The 27,613-nt window shown below is 42.0% G+C and overlaps 2 protein-coding genes across 2 annotated transcripts in view; one reads left to right on the plus strand and one right to left on the minus strand.

The window, feature by feature from the left end:
• Window positions 1-391: 391 nt before the first annotated feature.
• DNAJC15 (DnaJ heat shock protein family (Hsp40) member C15) lies at window positions 392-25,190 on the minus strand. The gene is made up of 6 exons (XM_039366716.1): window positions 24,951-25,190; window positions 16,586-16,637; window positions 14,237-14,310; window positions 6,514-6,590; window positions 3,928-3,998; window positions 392-593 (listed from the first exon to the last, which is right to left on the minus strand). The coding sequence occupies exons 1-6, from the start codon at window positions 25,065-25,067 to the stop codon at window positions 523-525; spliced, it is 462 nt and encodes a 153-aa protein (XP_039222650.1). The 5' UTR covers window positions 25,068-25,190; the 3' UTR covers window positions 392-522.
• A 1,417-nt stretch (window positions 25,191-26,607) lies between these two features.
• The window catches only part of EPSTI1 (epithelial stromal interaction 1), a 29,044-nt gene continuing 28,038 nt past the window's right edge, over window positions 26,608-27,613 (plus strand). Inside the window, exon 1 of the mRNA XM_039366736.1 lies at window positions 26,608-26,768. Coding sequence (XP_039222670.1) covers window positions 26,680-26,768 — 89 coding nt within the window. The 5' untranslated portion in view covers window positions 26,608-26,679. The remainder of the gene's footprint in view (window positions 26,769-27,613) is intronic.

The following is a 27,613-nucleotide window of genomic DNA, read 5'->3' on the forward strand; positions in this document are numbered from 1 at the left end:
TCTAAAATTAAAATTAAAAACAAGACAGGTAACTGAGGTAAAAGAGGAGCTACCCGCTTCTCTAAGAGTGAGGTGGGGGGAGGGGGAAATTCACCTGTCCAAAGCACCCATTTTCCTAACTTTCACGGTGGACCAAGAGTTCGAATTTGGACAGTATAATCACGATAATCTACAATGCTTCGGATTTTTCCAAGGAAACAACAGGTGATTTTTTTTTTTTTTTTGCTGATGGAAAACTAAAAACCTGGATATTACGTATTATTAAGATAATATCAACCCTAATTTTTCTGCATCGCGGTCTTACACTTCCAGGATAATATCCACCTGAGGCCGTCAATGAGATTGGAAGAGTTGGAATCGGATTTGATTATGAATTTCCCGAAACGACACCTTCAAGTCTGTTGCAACTTTATTAACCAGCCCCAAAGTTTGGTTTCTGAACTGCGGTTCCTACGCAAACTAGAAAGGAAAAGAAGGTCTAGTGTGGCTTCTTCAAATTTCTGGACGGGCAGTGAAAAATCTCTAATTTTTCTTGCTTGATTCCAGCAGATCTTTCGCCTCGTTGATTTTGGTTGCCAAGTACGGTGATCCCCCTTCGAAGAAAAAAAAAAGAGAGAGAGAGAGAGAAGTGAATATTACACAATGCTGACCTAACCTAAAAATACAGTCGTCTAGTTATGGGAAAGAGATTTTTTACACCGGTTGTTAAGTGGATCGCTGCAGCGATCCACTTAACAACCGGTGTAAAAAATCTAGTAACCTGGGTTACTAGTAGCTGGGTTACTTCCCAGCTAGTAACCTGGTTAAGTGGATCGCTGCAGTCCTTCAGTTAGTGACTCTGTTATTAAAAGGATAGCTGCAGTCTTTCAGTTAGTGACCTGGTTGTTAAGTGGATCGCTGCAGTCCTTCAGTTAGTGACCCCGTTGTTAAGTGGATCGCTGCAGTGCTTCAGTTAGTGACCCCGTTATTAAGAGGATTGCTGCAGTCATTCAGTTAGTAACCTGGTTGTTAAGTAGATCTGGCTTCCCCATTTGACCGTGCTTGTCAGAAGCTCGCAAAAGGGGACACTGCAACTGTCATAAATACAAGTCAGTTGCCAAGCATCCGAATGTCGACAGTGTGAAAAATGGTTCTTTTTTCAACTTCCGCTGTAACTTCCGACGGTCACTAAATGAACTGTTGTAAGCCAAGGACTATCTGAAATGGCTTAGAGGTTTTTACTATACTAGGTGCAGACCCGTAGTGTTCATGATCAGCATAAGTACTTTGTATCTGGGTGGATTGGCTGCACCAGCTGCGAGTCCCACTTGGCCAAAATCTTGGAGCGGAGAAACATGAACTTGCAAAACAAAAAAACTTGTTGTAGAATCGGATATAAATCTGGGAGAGAATATTTGTAGGACGGGGTTGAACTGTGGGGTCCTTGGTGCTCTCTGAATTTAATTACCTGCCTGCTAACACCAATGATGCTAATTAGTCGGGTAAGGAACCTATTGTGGTTCCATGCCAGCCTGTGATCCCGGTAGTTGAGTCTGGGGAATCAGAGGAGGAGGGGTCAGCTGTGCTGGGAAGCTGAGTCGGACTCAGAGGAAGCACAGCTGGAAGACCCCAGAGACGCTCGTAAACGCAGACAGGTCACGCGAGTAGGACAGAGGGAGGCAATGGGGCGACTCCAGGGGAGGAGGAGAAAGCAGTGACATCCCTTCTCATCCAAGGAGCTTCTGACTGAAGGGTGGAGGACAGAAGGATTTATAATAATAGTAGTAAAGTTGGAAGGGACCTTGGAGGTCATCAAGTCCAGCCCCCTGCTCAGGCAGGAAACCCTATACCATTTCGGACAAATGGCTGTCCAGTCTCTTCTTAAAAACCTCCAGTGTTGGAGCATTCACCGCTTCTGGAGGCAGGTTGTTCCACTGGTTAATTGTTCTCACTGTCAGGAAGTTTATCATCAGTTCTAGGTTGCTTCTCTCCTTGATTAGTTTCCATCCATTGTTGCTTCTTGTCCTGCCTTCAGGCGCTTTGGAGACTAGCTTGACTCCCTCTTCTTTGGGGCAGCCCCTGAGATTTATATTCCTCGCAGTTGTCTGAGAGTCACTGAGGCCACTTGGAGCTTGATCTATTCATCTGTCCAAGTGGCCTCCATGATACTCAGAGGAAGCGCACAGATGACTGCGAGGAACGTAAATCTTCCATCCTCCACTGTTCAGTCAGAACTGAAGAAGCTTTTCGGATGAGAAGCGAAACATCTTCAAGGAAAAAAAAACTACGAAAGTCCAGTTGCCTGTTGAAAAAGCACCTTTGGGACAACGAAGACCTGGACGATTTGAGAATCCCCCGTAGATGTCTACAAGAAAATAACCAAGCTCAGAGAGCATTAAGGATCCCACCGATACAATTCCACAAATATAAAAAAAAATTAAAAGACAGGGCTCCAGAGATATTAAATCTAATCGGCAAAACCCGCTCTCTTCTTCCTACATTTTACTGCACTTATTGGAAAACAGCCTCTTTAAAGCAACTAAGGTGTTAAGCCCTTTTTTCAACCAGGAGATCTCCCAGTATCCAACTTTGCCACATTAAGCCAGAGTGGCAGTCTCAGATCCTTGTTTCATCCCAAATCATCATTGTTTACATCCAGATTTATTTCTGCCCGTGCCTGCGCCAAGCCCGACGCATACACAACTCCCAACAACGTCATTTATTAAATCAGCACCATCAGCGAAATCAACCGCCAGCTACACTTTTCACCCTAATGAGGTCAGAATTAATTTTATATTCCTGCAATGAAAAGGAACAGACAATATATCTGTCAGCCAGATATATATATATATATATATATATATATATATATATATGTATATGTATATGTATATGTATATGTATATGTATATGTATATATGTATATATGTATATATGTATATATGTGTGTGTGTGTGTGTGTGTGTGTGTGTGTATATATATATATATATATATATATATATATATATATATATAAATATAAATATAAATATAAAAAAAACTTCACTCCCCCACCCTGTTTTGGGCTTTTTAAATACTGTGCAACAGTCAACCATCTGTTGTTTCCAAGTACAGAGTACATCAATGAACATATGGGCTTCCTTCTCAACCAGCTGTAGTGTACTTAAAGTTATAATAAGAGCTTTTTCGGGGAGATCTGTTTTCATTAAAAAAAACTTGGCTCATTAAAACATCTGTGACAAGCAATATAGTCTTTGGCAGCACTACAAACTAATACAAATTTGTCATTTTATAACATTGGTCTCAATATATATCTATCTATATCTATCTATCTATCTATCTATCTATCTATCTATCTATCTATCATCTATCCTGTCTGTCCGTCCGTCTGTCCATCTATCTCTCTCACTATATCTATCTATCTATCTATCTATCTATCTATCTATCTATCTATCTATCTATCTATCTTCTCTCTCTCTCTCTCTCTCTTTATCTATCTATCTTATCTATCTATCTATCTATCTATCTCTATTTATCTCTATATCTATCTATCTATCTATCTATCTATCTATCTATCTATCTATCTATCTATCCCTTATTTATGACTGTAAAGACTCTGCTCAAGAAAATTATCAATGATACGGCTAATATTTTCCTCCCTTTGAAACCTAAAGTGGACATATCCAGTTCCAGAAATTCAGTACTTGAGCATCTCCATAGATACTTGACAGCTAGCTAGGGCTGAGATTTCGTGAATGAGCCATTTTTTTTAAACTGACTTAGAAGGCTAGATCTGTTTTATTCGAGCATTTTATGGAAACGTTTTGTCTGCTTTGAAATGGGCGGCATAAAATCTGGCTGGAGATTAATTACAGACTAATAATGATCGAGAGAGAGCAATGGAATGGTACTTTAATCCAACAAATATTTATCAAACACAAAACATACCTTTGTCCGGGTGGTTCAGAATCATGATTTTCCGGTGAGCGTTTCTAATCTTGGCCTTGCTGGCAGATGGGCTGTAAATATATATATTTAGAGCGCTTATCATAAATCAGGAATCTTGCAAGGGGAAAACTAGCAAATTGCATAAAACATTAAAATTCCAGGGATCTTTGCCATCTGGCGGTGAAAGGCAATACTACACCATTTAAGAAATTTAAAAAAACAAAACCAAAACTGGAAATGATTTGGGGATCTTTTTAATATCTAACGCCACAAACAGGGGAACTTCTATCTGCTCCAGGGTTTGTTTTGTTTTTCTTCCTCTTGGATGAAATAGATTTGTAATTTCTGTGTCACGTTTAAACCTGTGCACGTTTTAAATGACATTAGAGTTAATATTTTAAATTAAGGTATAAAACCTGTACTAAGTATTTCCTCGTGTTTCCTTTCCTCCCAATTCTGGGAGTTGAAGTCCACCAGTCAGGAAGGGGCCAAAGTTTCCCCCATGCTGGCTCAGGAATTCTGGGAGTTGAAGTCCACGAGTCATGAGGGGGGCCACAGTTCCCCCATGCTGGCTCAGGAATTCTGGGAATTGAAGTCCACAAGTCATGAAGGGGCCACAGTTCCCCCATGCTGGCTCAGGAATTCTGGGAGTTGAAGTCCACGAGTCCATGAGGGCCATAATTCCCCCATGCTGGCTCAGGAATTCTGGGAGTTGAAGTCCACGAGTCATGAAGGGGGGCATGGTTCCCCCATGATGGCTCAGGAATTCTGGGAGTTGAAGTCCACGAGTCATGAAGGGACCACAGTTCCCCCATGCTGGCTCAGGAATTCTGGGAGTTGAAGTCCACAAGTCATAAAGGAGGCCCTAGTTCCCCTTGCTGGCTCAGGAATTCTGGGAGTTGAAGTCCACGAGTCATGAAGGAGGGCATGGTTCCCCCATGCTGGCTCAGGAATTCTGGGAGTTGAAGTCCACGAGTCATGAAGGGGGGCATGGTTCCCCCATGATGGCTCAGGAATTCTGGGAGTTGAAGTCCACGAGTCATGAAGGGACCACAGTTCCCCCATGCTGGCTCAGGAATTCTGGGAGTTGAAGTCCACAAGTCATAAAGGAGGCCCTAGTTCCCCTTGCTGGCTCAGGAATTCTGGGAGTTGAAGTCCACGAGTCATGAAGGGGCCATAATTCCCCCATGCTGGCTCAGGAATTCTGGGAGTTGAAGTCCACGAGTCATGAAGGGCCATAGTTCCCCCATGCTGGCTCAGGAATTCTGGGAGTTGAAGTCCACGAGTCATGAGGGGGGCCATAGTTCCCCCATGCTGGCTCAGGAATTCTGGGAGTTGAAGTCCACGAGTCATGAAGGGGCCATAGTTCCCCCCATGCTGGCTCAGGAATTCTGGGAGTTGAAGTCCACGAGTCATGAAGGGGCCATAATTCCCCCATGCTGGCTCAGGAATTCTGGGAGTTGAAGTCCACGAGTCATGAAGGGCCATAGTTCCCCCATGCTGGCTCAGGAATTCTGGGAGTTGAAGTCCACGAGTCATGCCATAGTTCCCCCATGCTGGCTCAGGAATTCTGGGAATTGAAGTCCACAAGTCATGAAGGGGCCACAGTTCCCCCATGCTGGCTCAGGAATTCTGGGAGTTGAAGTCCACGAGTCATGAGGGGGCCATAGTTCCCCCATGCTGGGAGTTGAAGCGAGTCATGAGGCCATAATGCTGGCTCTGAATTCTGGGAGTTGAAGTCCACGAGTCATGAAGGGGCCATAGTTCCTCCATGCAGACTCAGGAATTCTGGGAGTTGAAGTCCACGAGTCATGAAGGGGCCATAATTCCCCCATGCTGGCTCAGGAATTCTGGGAGTTGAAGTCCACGAGTCATGAAGGGCCATAGTTCCCCCATGCTGGCTCAGGAATTCTGGGAGTTGAAGTCCACGAGTCATGAGGGGGGCCATAGTTCCCCCATGCTGGCTCAGGAATTCTGGGAATTGAAGTCCACAAGTCATGAAGGGGCCACAGTTCCCCCATGCTGGCTCAGGAATTCTGGGAGTTGAAGTCCACAAGTCATGAAGGGGCCACAGTTCCCCCATGCTGGCTCAGGAATTCTGGGAGTTGAAGTCCACGAGTCATGAAGGGGCCATAGTTCCCCCATGGTGACTCAGGAATTCTGGGAGTTGAAGTCCGCAAGTCATGAAGGGGCCATAGTTTCCCCATGCTGGCTGAGGAATTCTGGGAGTTGAAGTCCACGAATCATGAAGGGGCCATAGTTCCCTCATGCTGGCTGAGGAATTCTGGGAGTTGGAGTCCACAAGTCATGAAAGGGCCATAATTCCCCCATGCTGGCTCAGGCATTCTGGGAGTTGAAGTCCACCAGTCATAAAAGAGCCAAGGTGGCCTACCCCTGGCCTGGAATAACAGGCTCAAAAGACCCTCTATAAAAAGACGCAAACTTAGGAGCGCTACAGAAGTGTAGAAGCTATAAAATGGCATTTATTTTCGAATTGTCTATAGCTGTTGAGTGGAAAGTTCTGCTGGCGAATTTCACGCTGTTCATTCTTCCAGGGAAATCCTCGTTTCGAGGCAAAAGGCTTACCTTATGCCTAAAATCAGGCTAGCCTCCCGAACATTCATTTTCGCTTCGAATCCGCCTTTGTAATACGAAGAAACGGCCTGGGAACGAAATAAAAGGGGAATTTTAGAGAAGCCTCCGAACCATCGCAAGGACGGCGTTTTCTTTCAAAGGCACGAAATTATAGGGTTCCAGAATAATCAGAACCACCACACTCTGCAGGATGCCTAGACTGGGTGTGTGTGTGTGTGTAATTTAATATTTGGGGAAAAAGCAGCCAAGTTAACAATTAAATAACTTTACCTGGAGCGCTGTGTCCTCAATCTCCACGTTAGCATCTGGGGCTGCTAATTAGTTTTAAAAAAGAAAACACAGTATAGATAGACTAAAATTTGCATCCTGCTGTCTCTGCCTTTGGCAAAGATCGGAAGAAACAGGACACGGGAATGAAGATAAAAGAATATTCTATTTGTCCCATGGAATCAGGTATTAGAAATTAGGGAGGATCCTATTTAAAATATCTACCGGTAGTTCTTGACTTACGACTGTAACTGGGACTGATTAACACAAGGGATGGAAACTGACGAAGGAGAGAAGCAACCTAGCATTAAGGAGAAATTTCCTGACAGGGAGGACAATTAACCAGTGGAACGGCTTGCCACCAGAAGTTGTGGATGCTCCATCACTGGAAGCTTTTAAGAAGAGACTAGACAGCCATTTGTCTGAATTGGTATAGAGTTTTCTGCCTGAGCAGTGGGCTGGACTGGACTAGAAGACCTCCAAGGTCCCTTCCAGCTCTATTCTGATTGAGGAGCTGAAAAGGGATGATGGAAAGGAAAATCAGAAATAATTTAAAAACAGAAAAAGGGAAGACATCCACTGGGAAGGGACGAAAGAGAAATAAATATTGGATGCCGGCCACAGGAGGTTTTGCAGATGTTGGTCTCATTCTACATTTCTACATTCCTATATTAATAGAATAGAATGGAATGGAATGGAATAGGAATATGGAATGGAATAGAATAGAATAGAAAATATGGAATGGAATGGAATGGAATAGAATAGAATTAGGAAATAATAGAATGGAATGGAATGGAATGGAATAGAATAGAATAGAATAGAATAGAATAGAATAGAATAGAATAGAATAGAATAGAATATGGAATGGAATGGAATGGAATAGAATAGAATATGGAATGGAATGGAATGGAATGGAATGGAATGGAATAGAATAGAATAGAATAGAATAGAATAGAATAGAATAGAATAGAATAGAATAGGAATAGAATAAATAGAATAGAGCTGGAAGGGACCTTGGAGGTCTTCTAGTCCAGCCCCCTGCTCAGGCAGGAGAAACACGCAAGAGAACAAACTGATTGGTTTAAGAAACAATTAGTACTAACGGGCATATATCCAAGTGGAACAAATACAGACTTTTTTATTCCTTCCACAGGTGACTTCAAAGTTCTCGCTGGGCCCGTTCAAATTTGGGGAAACCCCATTAAGGAATCAAAGAGGAAGAGAGAAACGTGCTTTTTTTTCTCTCCCCCCCCCTTCTCGGCTGGGTGGGGAAAGACGATGGAGTCTCTCGTACAGGAAAACCCCCATTTTTTTTTTAACCAAGCAATTAGGAGAAACAGGTGTCCGTTAATACACACGAAATGCGGTTCTTATTTTTTTATTTTTACATAATTAGCTTAATTTACATCACGCGGTAACGGATGTGATTTAGTCGCTGGCGTCCCGTCTATTCCTTTGTGAAATTACAACAATGCGGGAGTGGGGTAAATGGCCGCAAATGAAGTTAATGGCCACAATTAGGGAATTATGCAAACCATGGCAAGGGGAGGCGGGGAGAGTGTCAATTGTTAAGGACTGCTTTGGAAATACCTGAAGATCCGTGCAAGGATGTTGTCCTTCCCACCCAAAACCCCCACCAGCGGACGGACCATAAAACCGAATTTTGCTGTGCAGGTGGTCCTCCAGTTACAAGAGTTGGTTTAGTGACCGTTCCAAAGCGACTTATCACCGTTTTTCACACTTACAACACTTGCAGCATCCTCCACGTGACGCTTAGAGGAACAACTAAATGAACCTATCGCACTAGCCTTGTTTTCACCAATGTGTGCTTAAAGGCACGTTGTCAAGACACAGTTGTGTTAGGAAGGGAAGAAGGGAAGGAAGAAGGGAAGAAAGAACTGGTGTAAACTCAAGAGACGGAGAACAAGAGGAACACCGCAAAAAGAGCTTAATCTCAACCACTTTTTATAATGTCGGTCTTTTCAGTGTGCTGATGACGTTACCTAGTTGGGTCGTGAAACGTCTGCAAGAAAACCGCCAAGCTCGGAGAGCGGCGAGAAACCCACAGAAATGAGCGGGCAGACTAGAGATAGTCCTTGACTTACAACAGTTTGTTTAGTGCAGTGTTTCTCAACCTTGACAATTTTAAGGCATGTGGACTTCAACTCCCAGAATTCCACAGCCAGCAATGCTGGCTGTGGAATTCTGGGAGCTGAAGTCCACATGCCTTAAAATTGTCAAGGTTGAGAAACACTGGTTTAGTGACTGTTCAAAGTTAGAACGCCATTGGAAAAAAGTGACTTAATAACAACAACAATAAAGTTGGAAGGGACCTTGGAGGTCATGTAGTCCAACCCCCTGCTCAGGCAGGAAACCCTATACCATTTCAGACAAAGGGCTGTCCATTTGGCAGACTTATGATCGTTGTTCACACTTACGACCGATCGTTGCCGCCGTCGCACATCGATCACAAAGCCCCTTTTTTCCCAGTGCCGTTGTGACTTTTGTACGGTCACTGAACGCAGCGTCGTAAGTTGAGGATTACCCCTATTTTCAAGTTATTCGTGGATCTGCAACCGGGGCTTTTACATTTAGCCCTAAATGAGTCTGACTTAGGAATAAGCACCGTACTTTCATTTTACAGTTGACTGCAACGTCAGCAATTTGGGGCAGACAAGAGCCACGAGGTTTGCCCCACCTTAAAAGGAAATAAAAGAATTAGCGTTAAAAAAATAAGGGCTTGTCCACGGGGCGTTTTGCTTCCTGCTGACACCCAGAATGCCCGTCAATTTTGAGGATGTTATACCTGCCTGGAGCAAAAAGCAAGAGAGAAATCTCTCTTTAATTTTTAAAAAGCTTGCAGCTGGCGCATTGAGCCTCTTTGCAAAGCAGAACAATCTAAGCTGCTTGGAAAAGGCTATCTCCAAATGAGTGTCCATCAAGAAAAATGCAGATTCGACCAATCTCAAGTTACCATCTCCATTTTTTAATTTTTTTTTGCTCCATATCCAGAAGGACTGAACTTTCACGGTTGACCTGCCAGCTTCTGGCCATTCATAAATTTAAGAACGGGAAGCCAGTTGGATACAACTGACTTTTGTGGCCTAGAATTAATAATAGCGAGAGCTGCAAGAAGGACATCACTCCAAGCTGCCGTTGGGGTTGAGGACTAATAATGAGAAGCTGGGAAGCAAGCAAAATAATAAAACAAGCTAAATAACGAAGCAAAGGGGCTGCCCCAAAGAAGGGGAAGAAGGAAGTCAAGCTATTCTCCAGAGCGCCTGAAGACAGGACAAGAAGCAGCGGATGGAAACTCAGCAAGGAGAGAAGCAACCTGGAACGAAGGAGAAACTTCCTGACAGTCAGAACAAGTCACCAGTGGAACAGCTTGCCACCAGAAGCGGGTGCTCCAACACTGGAGGTTTTTCAGAAAAGATTCGTCATCCATTGGTCTGAAATGGTATAAGGTTGAGCCGGGGTGGCGCACTGGTTAGAATACAATATTGTAGGTAGATTCTGCTCACTGCCAGCAGTTCGATCCTGAGGGGCTCAAGGTTGACTTGGCCTCCCATCCTTCTGAGGTCAGTAAAATGAGGACCCAGATTGTTGGGGGCAACAGGCTGACTCTGTAAACCGCTTAGACAGAGGCCGTTTTCATGTTACCATCTCAGAAGACTAAGTCAACCTTGAGCCGATCAGGATTAAACTCCTGGCTGTGGGCAGAGTCAGCCTGCAATGCTACATTCTAACCACTGGGAAGGAAGGAAGGAAGGAAGGAAGGAAGGAAGGAAGGAAGGAAGGAAGGAAGGAAGGAAGGAAGGAAGGAAGGAAGGAAGGAAGGAAGGAAGGAAGGAAGGAAGGAGAAAGAAGAGGAAGGGAGGGAGGGAGGGAGAGAGAGAAGGGGAGGGAGGAGGGAGGAAGGGAGGGAGGAAGGAAGGAAGGAAGGAAGGAAGGAAGGAAGGAAGGAAGGAAAAGAAAGGAAGGAAAGAGAAAGAAGAGGAAGGAAGGGAGGCAGGGAGAGAGAGAGAAGGGGAGGGAGGAGGGAGGAAGGGACGGAGGGAGGAAGGAAGGAAGGAAGGAAGGAAAGAAGGAAAGGGACGGAAGGAAGGGGAAGGAAGGAAAGAAGGAAGGAAAGAAGGAAGGAAAGAAGAAAGGAAAGGAAGGAAGGCAACAGCCCTTAGACTTATATACCGCTTTGCAGTGCTCTACAGCCCCCTCTAAGCAGTTTACAGCCTATTGACCCCCAACAATCTTGGTCCTCATTTTACCGACCTCGGAAGGACGGAAGGACGAGTCAACCTTGAGCCAGTCAGGATCAAACTGTTGAATTGCAAGCAGCCGGCAGTCCGCAGAAACAGCCTGCAATACTGCATTCTAACCACTGCGCCACCAGAATTCCCATGACTTTGGGACACAGTGACCGTCGTTAAGTAGGAACCAGCTGCCAAGGGTCCGAATTTTCATCGCGTGATCATGGGGAACGGCACCAAGGTCGTAACGGTGAAAATCGGTCGTAAGTCACGTTTTTCGGTGCCGCTGTGACTTTGGACGGCCCCTAAATGAACTGTGCTGTCAGTTGTGGACAAACTTGTGGTCCTCCCGACTCGTTCCTCCACAGCTTGTAGAGATGTTTTCCCCCTAACATACCCTACTGTTTAGGCAAGGGTCATTACATGCCTGTCAACGCGCGGGAGAAGGACGAGGGGGGACAGCGTTCCAGTATCTCAGGGGCTGCCCCAAAGAAGAGGGAGTCAAGCTATTCTCCAAAGCGCCTGAAAGCAGGAGAAGAAGCAATGGATGGAAACTAATCAAGGAGAGAAGCAACCTAGAACTAAGGAGAAACTTCCTGACAGTCAGAAAAATTAACCAGTGGAACAACCTGCCTCCAGAAGCGGTGAATGCTCCAACAATGGAAGTCTTTAAGAAGAGACTGGACAGCCATTTGTCTGAAATGGTATAGGATTTCCTGCCTGAGCAGGGGGTTGAACTAGATGACTCCAAAGTCCCTTCCAACTTATTATTATTGTTGTTGTTGTTATTATTGATCATCACACAGTCAGCCAGATGTTCAGACTCGATTTGGCATTTTTGTCTACCTATCGAGTCCTTCCCAAGGACCTGGGATAGGCAGATGTGGATGTTTGATGGTATTACAGATCTCGTTGCAGGATGGAAGTCGTTCCTAGTAAGGCCGCCTTTTGCAATTGACTAATGGTGAATTTGTCAATGCCGATGATGGTGTTCAAGTGGTGCTCCAGTTGTGTTGGGATTGCACCCAAGGCACCTATGACTATTGGTACTACCCTTGCTTGCCTTTGCCACAGTCTTTCTATTTCTATTTGAACGTCTTTGTATTTTGTTATCTTCTCCAGTTCTTTCTCTTCTATTCTGCTGTCTCCAGGCACTGCCACGTCCACTATCCAGACTTTTTTGTCTTTCTTATCGACAATTGTTAAGTCCGGGGTGTTATGTTGCAGGTGCTTGTCTGTTTGAATTCTGAAAGTCCCAGAGCAGTTTAACATCATCATCATCATCATCATCATTATTATTATTATTATTATTATTATTATTAACGCTCCCCACTCACCCAGATACGACAAGGCTGAGGAGAACAGCACCAGTTCTTATGAGGTTAGTAGCCTCTGAAGTTACTGGAGAGCCAGCGTAGGCCAGCAAATATGTCCTACTCTTACTAGTAGAATGGCCACAGACCCTCGTCTTCCCAATCCAGGTCCCACAGCCAACGGCTTGCTGCTTCTCCACGATCCCTCAGACCACATCCACCTTTACTAATCTAAGGAACTAATTTAGTTAAAACATTTTGAGAGCTACGACTACCGCCTACACAGAATTGACCTGGATGTAAGAACAGGCCGCGTTTTATCAAATGCACGCTGGGGGTTGCTAAACTCTCTGTCAGAACTACTCCTTCGAAATGGAAATAAGACAAGGGATAGGTAATAGAAGGGTGCTTTTTAAAAAAAAAAGAAAGAAAAGAAAAAAGAAATCTGTGTAGTATAAAAGCTGGGAAGTGGGAGTGCTGGAGAGGAGTGGAAGGGAAGAAGCAGGCCAGCCCAGCGGAGTGAGATTAGGCAGACACAAAGCGACGAGGGAGGGGGGATTGAGGTCAGAGACAAATAGGATTTGAATAATAGATGGAGCTGGGGACAGCCTCTGCCTCGCGTGAGAGCAAGCGGAAGAGAAAGGCCCAGCTTTTCACGCCTTCCCCAGCTCTCCAGATCTTGCCAGCTGGAGGGAGAAAAGAGGAACGGAAACAGAAAGGCAAATGGATGACAGATAGATAGATAGATAGATAGATAGATAGATAGATAGATAGATAGATAGATAGATAGATAGATAGATAGATAGATAGATAGATTATCTATCTGTCTGTCTGTCTGTCTGTCTGTCATCCATTTGCCTTTCTGATAGATAGATAGATAGATAGATAGATAGATAGATAGATAGATAGATAGATGAGATTGGATGGATGGATGGATGGATGTAGACATAGACATAGAGACAGATAGGTGGAGGTGGAGGTAGATAGACAGACAGACAGGACAGAGATAGACAGTCAGACAGACAGATGGAAGTAGAGACAGACAGACAGACAAGAGATTGAAGTAGACATAGACATAAAGACAGACAGGTGGAGGTAGATAGACAGACAGGATAGAGATAGACAGACAGACAGATGGAAGTGGAGAGAGAGAGACAGACAGACAGATAGATAGATAGAGAAGAGATATAAAGATAGAGAGAGAGATAAAGATACAGACAGACTAGAGATTGAGGTAGACAGACATAGAGACAGACAGGTGGAGGTGAAAGTAGATAGAGACAGGATAGAGATAGACAGACAGATGGAGACAGAGACAGATAAACAAACAGACAGATAGAGAGGAGATATAAAGATAGAGAGAGAGAGATAAAGATACAGACAGACAGACAGACTAGAGATTGAGGTAGACATAGACATAGAGACAGACAGCTGGAGGTGAAGGTAGACATAGACAGACAGACAGGATAGAGATAGACAGACAGACAGATGGAAGTGGAGATAGAGACAGACAGACAGACAAATAGACAGATAGATAGAGAGGAGATATAAAGATAGAGAGAAAGAGATAAAGGTACAGACAGAGAGACAAACTAGAGATTGAGGTAGACATAGACATAGAGACAGAGGTGGAGGTGAAAGTAGATAGACAGATAGACAGACAGACTAGAGATAGACAGATAGGTGGAAGTGTAGAGATAGATAGATAGATAGATAGATAGATAGATAGATAGATAGATAGATAGATAGATAGATAGATAGATAGACAGACAGACAGATCCGAAGCATCGAAGGCTCTACACAAGTATACCAAGTTGCCTTAAAGAGGGGTTATTTTTCTCCTTCTTCTAATGATATGAAAGATAATCTAAGCTTTCAACTTACAGTAGCTGAAATTTTTCTTGCTACATTGGAGAAAATGTCTTCTAGCGGTTTCCGGAGCTGGAATGCAAAACGACCTAGAAAATATTGAAACCAAAGGCAACTTAACATCTATATATCTGCTAAAGAAGGATGCAACCTTAGCAGTTTCGGACAGAAAAACCGACTGTCTAATTTAATTTTGTTTTGTTTTCATTTTATTAGCTGGTGGTGCCCTGTGTTCGATTCAGACGGTTTCCCCCGGTGGCTGGTTTTGGAGACCGGCTCAGTCTGGCGGGATGAAAAATTGGCAGGTGAAAATACGTTTCATTTTTACAGCATTGCAGGGAAAAATATCTCTTTCAAAAAAATGCTTGTTCTTTCCGTTATGTATTCAAAATGGACAGTGACTAATATTTATATGTTACTGATATGTAAGGGTGTAGGTCTAACATATGTTGTAGGTAGTATGTTTAAATTTCTGTTATGTATGTGTACACTTTGAGAGCAAGCAACTAAATTTCATTTATATGGGTGCCACTGTGCCCACAGTAAAAAAAATGACAATAAAGGTTATCTGTCTGTCTGTCTATCCTTTCTCTTTCATCTATCTTATCTATCCTTTTTTTAATCTATCTATGTCTAACCTTTCTTTCTATTTTTCTTTCTTTCTTTTTTCTTTGTCATGTCTATCCTATCTATCATATATCTATCATCTATATCTATCATCCATCTATATCATCTAGCTATCATTTATCTATAATCTATCATCTATCATTCATCTATCTATCTATCTATTTATCTATCTATCAAACTATCTATACTTACCTTTCTTGTTTTTTTCTCTTTCCTTTTCTTTTCTCTACTTACCTTTCTTTCCTATCTATCTATCTATCTATCTATCTATCTATCTATCTATCCACCCTTCCACCTATTCTCTATCTATCTATCTATCTATCTATCATCTATCCACCCTTCCATCTATCTATCTATCTATCTATCTATCTATCTATCTATCTATCTATCTATCTATCTATCTATCTATCATCTATCCACCCTTCCACCTATTCTATCTATCTATCTATCTATCTATCTATCTATCTATCTATCTATCTATCTATCTATCTATCTATCTATCATCTATCCACCCTTCCACATATTCTATCTATCTATCTATCTATCTATCTATCTATCTATCTATCTATCTATCTATCTATCTATCTATCTATCATCTACCCACCCTTCCACCTAATCTATCTATCTATCTATCTATCTATCTATCTATCTATCTATCTATCTATCTATCTATCTATCTATCTATCTATCTATCTATCTATCTATCATCTATCCACCCTTCCACCTATTCTATCTATCTATCTATCTATCTATCTATCTATCTATCTATCTATCTATCTATCTATCTATCTATCTATCTATCTACCTACCTATCTACCTACCTACCTACCTATCAATTCAAAAATTCTATGCTGATATTAAATTCTTTATCGTCTGACTCTATTCCAACCAACTTCCTCCCCTGAAATTTCAGACAGCCACGTTGTGTATTAACTTATTTTGTTTTGGGGCAGGAATCTCAGGTTTTTAAACATCTCTAGGTGAGTCCACCGCTTACCAAACTTCATTGAGTGCCCATCCAAAGTTACAACGGCACTGAAAAATGTGAGTTATGACTGCTTTTCACTCAACCGTTGCGGCATCCCCATGATCACTTGATCAAAATCCAGAGGCTTGGCAACTGGCATGTACTTATGGCGGTTGCAGAGTCCCGAGGTCACGTGATCCCCTTTGGCGACCTTCTGACGAGCGAAGTCAATGGGGGAAGCCGGATTCACTTAACAACTGTGTTACTCACTTAAGAACTGCAGGGATTCACTAAACCACTGGGGCAAAAAAGGTCTTGCAACAGAAAATTTGGGCTCAATTAAGTCGAGGTACTACCTGCATTTAGGTCAAGGCCCAGATAACAAGAGGTTTATGGTGTCATTCAGGAAGGCCTTTGGTTTTTTTCCCCCCCATTTATCCCAAAACAATACTGTACAGGAGGCTGATCCTGCCCCAAATCCCTTCCATCCGTGAACAAGACATTAGTTGTGACTCGGGATAATTGAAAACTTCCCTATCAATCCACAAGTTATTCAAAATGAAGGGTCCCCAATTACCTCAAAGCTGCAGGCCCCTCAAGGCAGATCCCAGGGGCCAAAGTCAGCTGAAAGGAAGCTTTACTTTTTTATATGTTGGTGGATCGATAATCTCACTGGATGGGAAAAGTAGTTTCCTGAAAACCCCCCCCCACTTAATAAATTGCATGAGATGAACGTGCAGCGTTTTATTCTTAAGCACATTCATACTTACCTCCAAAGGCAACAGCTGCTATGCCCAGACCGACTCCGATTACAGATCGGGCCTATTAAAAATAGGAGGAGGAGAAGAAGGAAGAAAATTAGCAATTTGACACGAATATCCTGGAGAAAAATAGAGACATCGCTTGCAAAATGATCAGACTCAATTTTTTAAATTAAAAAACTTCAGATACCGCCAAAGTCATTCGAAGGACAGGAACTGTCTGTCTGTCTGTCTGTCTGTCTTATCTATCTATCTATCTATCTATCTATCTATCTATCTATCTATCTATCTATCTATCTATCTATCTCAACTCTCATATCTATTTTATCTATCTACTTCAATTATCTATTTTTATCTATCTCTCATCTATCTGTATCATCAACTTTATCTATCTATATCTATCATCTATTATCTATCATCTGTTCTATCTGTCTGTCTATCTATCCTGTCTGTCTGTCTGGCTCTCTCTCTATCCTGTCTGTCTGTCTGTCTGTCTGTCTGTCTGTCTATCTATCTATCTATCTATCTATCTATCTATCTATCTATTTACCTACCTACCTACCTACCTATCATCTATCTATCTATCTATCTATCTATCTATCTATCTATCTATCTATCTATCTATCTATCTATCTATCTCAACTCTCATATCTATTTTATCTATCTACTTCAATTATCTATTTTTATCTATCTCTCCTCTATCTGTATCATCAACTTTATCTATCTATATCTATCATCTATTATCTATCATCTGTTCTATCTGTCTGTCTATCTATCCTGTCTGTCTGTCTGGCTCTCTCTATCCTGTCTGTCTGTCTGTCTGTCTGTCTGTCTGTCTGTCTGTCTGTCTATCTATCTATCTATCTATCTATCTATCTATCTATCTATCTATCTATCTATCTATCTATCTATTTACCTACCTACCTACCTACCTACCTATCATCTATCTATCTATCTATCTATCTATCTATCTATCTATCTATCTATCTATCTATCTATCTATCTATCTACCTATCTATCTCAACTATCATATCTATTTTATCTATCTACTTCAATTATCTATTTTTATCTATCTCTCATCTATCTGTATCATCAATTTTATCTATCTATATCTATCATCTATTATCTATCATCTGTTCTATCTGTCTGTCTATCTATCCTGTCTGTCTGTCTGGCTCTCTCTCTATCCTGTCTGTCTGTCTATCTATCTATCTATCTATCTATCTATCTATCTATCTATCTATCTATCTATCTATCTATCATCTATCTATTTACTTACCTACCTACCTATTATCTATCTATCTATCTATCTATCTATCTATCTATCTCAATTATCATATCTATTTTATCTATCTACTTCAATTATCTATTTTTATCTATCTCTCATCTATCTCTGTATCATCAATTTTATCTATCTATATCTATCATCTATTATCTATCTATTCTATCTATCTGTCTGTCTGACTGCCTGCCTATCTATTATCTCTATCTATCTGTCTGTCTATCTATCCTGTCTGTCTCTGTCTCTTTCTCTGTCTCTCCTGTCTGTCTGTCTATCTATCATCTATCATCTGTCTGTCTGTCTGTCTGTCTGTCTATCATCTATCATCTGTCTGTCTGTCTGTGTCTGTCTGTCTGTCTGTCTGTCTGTCTATCTATCTATCTCTCTCTCTCTATCTATCTTGATAGAGACAACCCTGAACACCCACATATGGGTGCATGGAGAGCCATGCAATCTGGAAAGACCGTGTCCTGAAGGCGGCTTCTGTTTCTTCCACGAGGCTAATTATTCAGAGCCTGCTTTCATTCTGTAAGGAATCCCATTAATATTCCTAACAGCCCAGCTGATGCCGCCACTTCAAGTGATTACAGTTCACTGTTGGAATTCTTGTCATGTTTTGCCTTGTTACAAGAGATCCAACTCCTCATTTTCAAGAATAATTCTTTCCACTTGTACAGCATCTTTAATCTAAGCCTCTTGAAATAGTTTACAAACATTAATTCTTACAATACAAGACACACAGTAATTAGACTGCTCATTTAGTTAATGGGGAAAGGTGATGTTTGCTATTCTTGCCCATGTAAAAAAAAAAGAGAGAGACAGAGAGAAAGAGAGAGAGAGAGATCTGTGATTTTATATTGTGTGATCAAAGAATTTCAGAGTACTTAATACACAAAGTAAAGGGATTAACTATATTCATCAGGAAGAAACTGGCCTATTTTGACCAACTCTGGCGGAGGGCAACTAAGCAGATGGCCTTTAACTCACTCAAACCAGTAAACACGTTTTCCCAAAAATGTATTGGAAATAGAGTGATGGCAACAAGCTACGTGCATATTTTTCTCAAATTCCCCCCCCCCAAAATCACATTTTAAAAACCCAACATACAGCCCTTTGCTTGCCTAAATTAAAACGCACGAAGGTTTTGCACGTTTTAATACATGCAAAACAGACACATTTTAATACACTCTTCCATCTTTCCTTACCAATAATCCTAAAACAATTGCAATTCTAAAATGTCAACTTTCCCCATAAAAGTTACATTAGGTCTTACATTAAGTGACTGACTTCAGCCGGGCTTCCTATCTGATTAGGAATAGAAAAATATTATAGTCTTGATTATCCCAAACTTAGTGCTTGGAAAAACTTATAGCCCTTTTTCTCCTTGATCAACAGTTCAAACATGTCAACTTTACAATGAATGGACCTGTTGACTGAGGAATTCTGGGAGTTGAAGTCCACCGGTCTTAAAATGGCCAAATTTAAAAAAACACTTCTTAGATCTTCAGCGCCTTGAATACCACGGCACATTTTTTAGGGTGCTTAGAGGGCAAAGGTCAAGAACATGGGAGATTCTTCCCGAAAGAAAAATTATTTAGGAACTCAATTCTATATTCATAGTCTTTGACTTCCGGGATGGACTTCAACCCCCAGAATTCTCCAGCCAAAATAAAAACCAGCCAGAAATTGTGGGTGCTCCAAAAGAAGAGATTGAGCAACGATTTGTCTGACATTTTACAAATGTAGAATAACAAAGTTGGAAGGGACTATGGAGGTCTTCTACTCCAACCCCCTGCTCAGGCAGGAAACCCTATACTTATACCACCCTATAGGTATACCATTCTTTTCCACCAGAATAAGAAGCAACGGATGGAAACTAATCAAGGGGAGAAGCAATCTAGAACTAAGGAGAAATTTCCTGACCGTCAGAACAATCGATCAGTGGAACTCCTTGCCACCAGAAATTGTGAATGCTGTGACACTGGTAGTTTTCAAAGAAAAGATTAGACAACCCATTTGTCTGAAATGCTATAGGGTTTCCTGCCTAAGCAGGGGGTTGGACTAGATGACCTCCAAGGCCCCTTCCAGCTCTTCTATTCTGTTATTATTTATTCTGGACAAGAAGCAATGGATGGAAACGAATCAAGGAGAGAAACAACGTAGAACTAAGGAGAAATTTCCTGAAGTTGTGAATTGCCAGAAGTTGTGAATGCTCCAACACTGGAAGTTTTGAAGAAGAGACTGGACAACCACTTGTCTGAAATAGTACAGGGTTTTCCTGCCTGAGCAGGGGGTTGGACTAGATGACCTCCAAGGTCCCTTCCAACTCTGTTATTTTAAATGTATAAAATTTCAGACAAATCGTTGCCCCATCTCTTCTTATGGAGCAGCCACAACCTCTGGAGGCAAGTGGTTCCACTGATGAATACTTCTCACTGCCAGGAAATTCCTCCTTAATTCCATGTTGGATCACATTTTGTCACCTCTGCTTTTTACATTTACAAGACAGCACCAAGAATCAATGTAAGATCTGGGCTAGGATGTTGTCCATATGTTAACGATTCATCATCCTGCCTTATCTCCAGTTTTTAACCGTGAATTCAAGGGAAGGTGTGGAAGTATTGATTAAATGTTCCAATTTGGAGCTGGATAAGGGCTAACAAGCCGATCCTTAATCCAGATAAATCAGAGGCGTGTAAGATGGGGAACTAGGTCATTGGTTCTGGAATCCGGACAAGATTAATTTATGGATGCCAGGATTTGGCTTTTATCAACCAAAAGTGGCCTGAGGAATGTATAAATACATAATGTTGCCTGGTTTGAGTTTTTTTAAAATTTTAATTGATTTTCTAATTTTACATTTAGATATTTGAAAAGCAACGTGAGTTTTTATGGGTTATTGAAGAGGCCTTTTTTTTTTTCGTCGTGGTTAAAAGGTCCAAAATGCCGGCTATGGCAATCACAGCTGATACAGACAAAGTCCAAGAAAGAAGAACAGGACTTTTTAAAAATCAGTCATGGGGAAAACATCACACTTGTCTGCCTTTAAAACGCCTTGTACAAGGGCCCACACGCAAGGCCCATTGGGGTAAACATGTTTGAAAAATGCTGGCGATTCACACATGAGATTTGCAAAGTTGTCCGAAATGGTCTAGGTCAGGGGTCTTCAAACTTGGCCCTTTTATGACTTGTGGACTTCAACTCCCAGGATTCCTCAGCCAGCGTGAGGGAACTATGACCCTTTTATGACTTGTGGACTTCAACTCCCAGAATTCCTCCGCCAGCGTGAGGGAACTATGACCCTTTTATGACTCATGGACTTCAACTCCCAGGATTCCTCATCCAGCGTGAGGGAACTATGACCCTTTTATGACTTGTGGACTTCAACTCCCAGAATTCCTCAGCCAGCGTGAGGGAACTATGACCCTTTTATGACTTGTGGACTTCAACTCCCAGAATTCCTCAGCCAGCGTGCCTGGCTGAGGAATTCTGGGAAAGTCCACAAGTCATAAAAGGGCCAAGTTTGAAGACCCCTGGTCTAGGGTCTCCTGCTTGAGCAGAGGGGCTGGACTAGAAGACCTCCAAGGTCCCTTCCAGATCCTATTCTGATTCTGATTGTCTTAAATAGGAGAATTGCTACTACCTGTCACTGCTTCTTTGAAGCCATCGTCCCGAGTGAGAGTTTTGCCACCCCAGTACGTAGGTGTTAAGAGAGAACAGTTCTCCAGAATTGAAGAAGCTGCTTGGATGAGAAGCGAAATGTCTTCAAGGAAAAACAAAACCTGAGGCCTTTTGAAAAAGCACATTTGGGATAGCTCTCCGAGATAAATTTTAGGAAGTACTGACAACTCTCTCTCAAATTGCAACTGTGCCCATCAGCTGAAAAGGACTGGCTATTCTCAACAGAGATGCACCCACTTGCTTTATACAGTAGCCACAAGACACCCCTTACTCATAAAATAAGAAAATGTGGATTAATGCATTTGTGCACGGTCAATCATTTCCAAAACTTTGTATGCGTTCATAAAATATGCGTTCACCGTATTTTAATTGGGGACAGGCATTTCATTACCCGGTTCCTTACTAATTATTCTGGCACGACGGTAGATTATCACAAAAAGCCTTACTACCACTGTAATGAAGAAACTTTGCTACAAGTAAAAAAAAAACCAAGCACTTTTTATCCCATTATTTCGATTGAAGCTGCTTTTCCTAACTTTAAAAAAAGAAATTAAGTAGCCCAATGGATTTTATTTTGTTGTTGTTTAAAAGTGGTGACATGAGAATTTCTTTACATAGTTGCAGAAATATAAAAACGGAACCCTTCCGCATAGTGTTTATATTACTGCCAGAAGATATACATTAAATGTGGTGACAATTATCCTAAAAAGCGCTTGAGGAATTTACATGAAACACACGCAGCTATTATGGCAGCAATGCTGACAGCTCCGAGATCCCTTTAAATTTTTCCAAAGCCGTTTTTTTTCTTCAAATCCTTGAGTAAACTTGTAATATCGGCTTGCTGGAGACATAAATAATCCGTGTGCTATACGAAATAAACACCGTATGCTAAATTGCCTGTAAGTTCTCCATAAACAACTTCAATTAGAAGCTTTTCAGGGCAAAGAAAGGACATCAAATTTCTAAGCTTTAAAGGGAAAAAGAAATGGAACAACAGAGAGCATTAAAAACTCAGCACTGGGCACATAAATGAATGCTTTTCCATATCAGTGGAATCTTGGCTTCTGTGAAGAGCTGACAGCACAAACTTAAAAAAAAAAAAAGATAAATAAAAACCAAAAACATGAAATGGCTCTCTGCAACTGTTTGGAAATAATTCTCAGCCCGAGCTCTGCTTCAGGTGGCATCCGGGACGAGACATGTGTTTTATTCTCCATGCTCATTTTCTGGCTTTGCAGTTTAATTTATTTGGCTGGGGTCCAAACTGGCTGGGGAGGAATTGATCTGAAAACACTAGGGCCTGGCTGAATTTTTTTACTGGATGTGGTACGAATGCTGGAGCAGTAAAAGAAAATGTTTTAAGCAGAGGTCCCAAAGATGCTCTTTCAGGAGGCAACTGGATTTTCTTGTTTTTAGAACAGAATAGAGCTGGAAGGGACCTTGGAGGTCTTCTAGTCCAGCCCCCTGCTCAAGCAGGAGAACCTATAGGCATTTGAAGGGTTTAACCCATTTTTAATCGTTAATTTTTCTGTGGATTGGAATTCACCTCTGCCAGCTCTTTTTTTTTTTTTTGGCTATCCTTGCAATAAATTAACAAGACAATCTCTTTGCAAACTTTGGAAATTTTGCATTGTTTCATTGGGATGTCTACACTTCTTGTTTTCAAGTATAGATGTCCCTATGAAACAATGCAACATTTCCAGTGAAATCGGTGGCACGTTCTCAATGATTAGGGAAAGAATGGCAGAGCAAAGAAGGAGAAATGAAATTAATCAGGTTGTTTCGATTGCATCATTTTAGGTCCTGCTTGTTTTAACAGGAAGTTCAAATGTTACATCACAGACAATATTCAGGCTCTTGACGCAACTCCTCAGGCATATATCAACTGGAGCTTTTTTTTTTCCCTGCTTGAAATTAGGACTACAAAGGGAGGGAGGGAGGGAGGGAGGGAGGGAAGAAAGAAAGAAAGAAAGAAAGAAGATGGAAGGAAAGAAAAAAGAAAGAGAAAGAAGGAAGGAAGGAAGGAAGGAAGGAAGGAAGGAAGGAAGAAAGAAAGAAAGAAAGAAAGAAAGAAAGAAAGAAAGAAAGAAAGAAAGAAAGAAAGAAAGAAAGAAAGAAAGAAAGAAAGAAAGAAAGAAAGGAGGGAGGGAGGAGATGGAAGGAAAGAGAAAAAAGAGAAAGAAAGAAAGAAAGAGAGAGAGAGAAGATGGAAGGAAAGAGAAAAGAGAGAGAAAAAGAAAGGAGGGAAGGAAAGAAAGGAGGAGATGGAAGGAAAGAGAAAGAAAGAAAGAAAGATGGAAAAAAGAGAAAAAAGAAAGAGAGAGAGAGAAAGAAGATGGAAGGAAAGAGAAAAAAGAGAAAAAGAAAGAAAGAAAAAAGAAAGAAAGTAGGGAAGGAGATGGAAGGAAAGGAAGAAAGAAAGAAAGAGAGAGAAAAAGAAAGAAAGAAAGAAAGAGAAAAAAAGGAAGGAATGAGATGAAAGGAAAATGATGGAAAGAAAGAGAGGGAGGGAGGGAGGGAAGGAGGGAGGGAGGGAGGGAGGGAGGGAAGGGAAGGGAAAGGAAGGAAGGAAGGAAGGAAGGAAGGAAGGAAGGAAGGAAGGAAGGAAGGGTCAAATCATCTGAGCTGACCTTTAGTCCCAGATATGACCTGGATACAATTCAAAGTTTCTGAGATGATTTTTTAATATCCCAGTCAAGCCTCCACACACAGGGGAAGTATATCTGATCATGCTTTGCTCTCTGAGGCCAGCCAAACGTGCCAATTGTTACGACTTCTTTAATAAAATTATATAACGGTATCAGGAAAGCAAAAGGAAGCCAACAGCCATTCTACACATCCAATGGGTTCTTGTGCATGTGAAGCTTAATACAATGCTTCAATGACCATACTGCATTATAAAATGGATTGTGTTTGATCTATGCAAGCACAGGTAACACCTAAGCAGAACCGTTTTTATGCAAACATGCAGGAACGGTCACCACCTCCTTCTTCGGGAATGTTTGTCAATTTCCCAATCTAGGCATTGCCTGGTGGTCTCCCATCCACCTTTCAACCAGACCCGATCCTGGCTTTGCTTTCTTAAAAATTAAAAAAAACCCACAATACACTATATCTGAAATACTTAAAATCATACTATTATCTCCTATGGATCTCCATTATAAGATAACTCTTATTTATTAATAGAAGAATTCTGTTCTTGGACTTCAGCAGCAAAGAGTTCATAGAACTGAGGCAGAAAGGAAACCCTCTGCGCATGCGCGCAGAGAAAGCGACCTGCAAATGCGTTGCCAGGCGCCCACACGCCGCCTCAGAGACACGATTGCGCATGCTCAAAAGAGACCGGCAACTATCACGCTTTAAACGATAGGCCGGTTCTCTCTACGACAGTCCCGCAACCCCGACACTGACCAGGCCGTGGTTGATGTCCGGCCCTCGGCCGCCGTCGCTCCTGCCGCCGCCGGCGTTCCGGGCTACGTACTCCGCGTAGCGAAGAGACTCCGCGGAACTCCCGGCCCGCTCCACCATAGTTATCCCAAAGGGAGGAAAGGAGGGGGGGGAAGAGAGAGACCTACGGGAGGCAGAAAGGACAAACTTAATGACCCTACGACTCGCCGCGATTTCGGGCGTCCTCTCCCTCGGAACGCGATTTTGCCCGATGATATCGCACATGCGCAGTAGTAGCAAATGAAGCTCGACTGACGGACAGTGCCAGGACTGCTGTCTTTCCTTATGTGACGTCTGGCGGCAGAAGTTGATTTGTTTAGAATGTGTTTATTTTAACAATAATTAAATCACCACATTAACAATCTTATTTTTAATTCCTGTTCTTTTCTGTAATAGATTTTTTTTGAACCCCATTAAATGTAAATTAATGGTGTAAGACACATTTTTCATCATTGTAGCTAATGCATTTGCTCAAGATGATGGGTGGCTCCAAGCATAATTGGACAATTTTTATGTATATATAAAAAGGGGTTATTCAAATACAGTAAAAGGTATAAAATGGAAAGGTATTTGCCGCATTTGGAACAGTGCACCTTTTAATATGGTAAAATGGCTTCTTTTTAATTTGGGAAAATAAATAATTCTTTTAATTTAAAATAAAATTTTAATGGGAGAGAATATCATGGCTTGGCCTGGTGCCAAAAACATGCAAAAGGATGAACTAAGTAGACCTCACAATGGCAGGCCAAGAGCCAGGGTCTTAACACAGAGAAGCCCCGTGGTCAGCAAAGTTAACCTTGGTTGATCTCAGGAAGTGATACAAAGTCAGATCTGGTTAGTCCTTGAGTGGGAAAATCCCCCCCAAATCCCCAGGGTGTCGGCTAAAAGAAAAACCCACTTAGAAAAACCCTAGGCAAACTTTTTCCATATTATTGCCAATAAAACTCCATGGATGTTGTTTTTGGTCTACATTTATATTGTAGAAAGAAAAATAATTATAATAGAATAGAATAGAATAGAATAGAATAGAATAGAGGTGGAAGGTCTTGGAGGTCATCTAGTCTGGCCCCCTGCTCAATCAGGAGAGCCTATACCAGGGGTAGGCAACCTTGGCTCTTTTATGACTCGTGGATTGCAACTCCCAGAATTCCTGAGCGACCTTGGCTGGCTCAGGAATTCTGGGAGTTGAAGTCCATGAGTCATAAAAGAGCCAAGGTTGCCTATCCCTGGCCTATACCATCTCAGACAGGTGATTGTCTAGTCCAGGGATCTTCAAACTCGGCCCTTTTTTGATTCATGGACTTCAATTCCCAGAATTCCTGAGCCAGCATGGCTCAGCATGGCAACCTCTCCCTTTCCCCTCAGCGTGGCTGGCTCAGGAATTCTGGGAGTTGAAGTCCACGAGTCACAAAAGAGCCAAGGTTGCCTACCCCTGCCCTAAACGATGCCAGCCTGCAAATATGGTCCATGTAGAAAAATTCCCATCTCATGAAACTTCTACTCCAGTGTTTCTCAACCTGGGCAACTTCGAGCTTTGTGGACTTCAATTCCCAGAATTCCCCAGCAGAGCCATGGGGTTCTAATTAGAATATTGGCACCAAGAAATTCAGCCGATGGCAGTTTGAAGGAGGACACCTGTGGTTCTGCCACCAACCCCGTTGGGTTTTGAATACTGGAATTGAGGAGCAAACGGATGTCCATTCCAAAGGCCCCAAATTTGCTACTGCCCTTGATTCAAGAGGTGAAGCCCACTAAAAACTCAACGAAAATTCACAGGACTGGGTGAGTTTTTCTTTCTTGGTTCACAACAGGGTACCGAAGGAATTTGGGGAAAAAAAGTGGTGTGGATTTCGATAATAACAAACCAATTCACCGCTCTCAGCAGAAGTTAACATGATACAAAAAATACTCATATATATATATTTTTGTAGGTTAGCACATCATGTCACTGAGGCTGTCTCAAAACATAGAATGAATCTCCTCTCTAGAAATATGGCTTGGTTTTGTGATTCCTCCTATTCACAATTGCTGGAGGGCTCAAGTATTCACAGGAACAAATACCGTGTGTGTGTGTGTGTGTGTGTGTGTGTGTGTGTGTGTGTGTGTGTGTGTGTCTCTGTGTGTGTGTGTTTCTGAATCTAAGGGAGGTCTATTTCAATCCGAATAGAACTGGAAGGGACCTTGAAGTTCTTCTAGACCAGTGGTTCTCCACCTGTGGGTCGGGATCCCATTTGGGGTCGAACGACCATTTCATGGGGGTCGCCAAACAACGCAGTCCGCCATTTTTCCCCCTTTTCCTTAGCTGTGCTACTCCCTTTTATTCTATTGGCTTTTGAAAGCCAATAGAATAGACTCTCTTGAATAGAGTCTACTTCTATTGGCTTTCAAAAGCCAATAGGAATTGTCCAGGCTGTCTCTGCCCTGCTGAGCCCGCCAAAAGTCCCATGGTGCTGCACCAGTTGAGTAGTCCTCGACTTACGACCGGTTGAGTAGTCCTCGACTTACGACCGGTTGGGGGGTCGCGGCATTAAAAAGGTTGAGAACCTAGTCCAACTCCTTGCTCCATTCTGATTGCAAAAGCACCAAGGGCCCTTCATTTCAAACCTGCTCTTTTGTTGAGCCTTCTT

The sequence above is a fragment of the Crotalus tigris genome, unplaced genomic scaffold (assembly GCF_016545835.1).
Source record: "Crotalus tigris isolate CLP2741 ecotype Arizona unplaced genomic scaffold, ASM1654583v1 scf7180000020351.1464749751:1500972, whole genome shotgun sequence".
Lineage (NCBI taxonomy): Eukaryota > Metazoa > Chordata > Lepidosauria > Squamata > Viperidae > Crotalus > Crotalus tigris.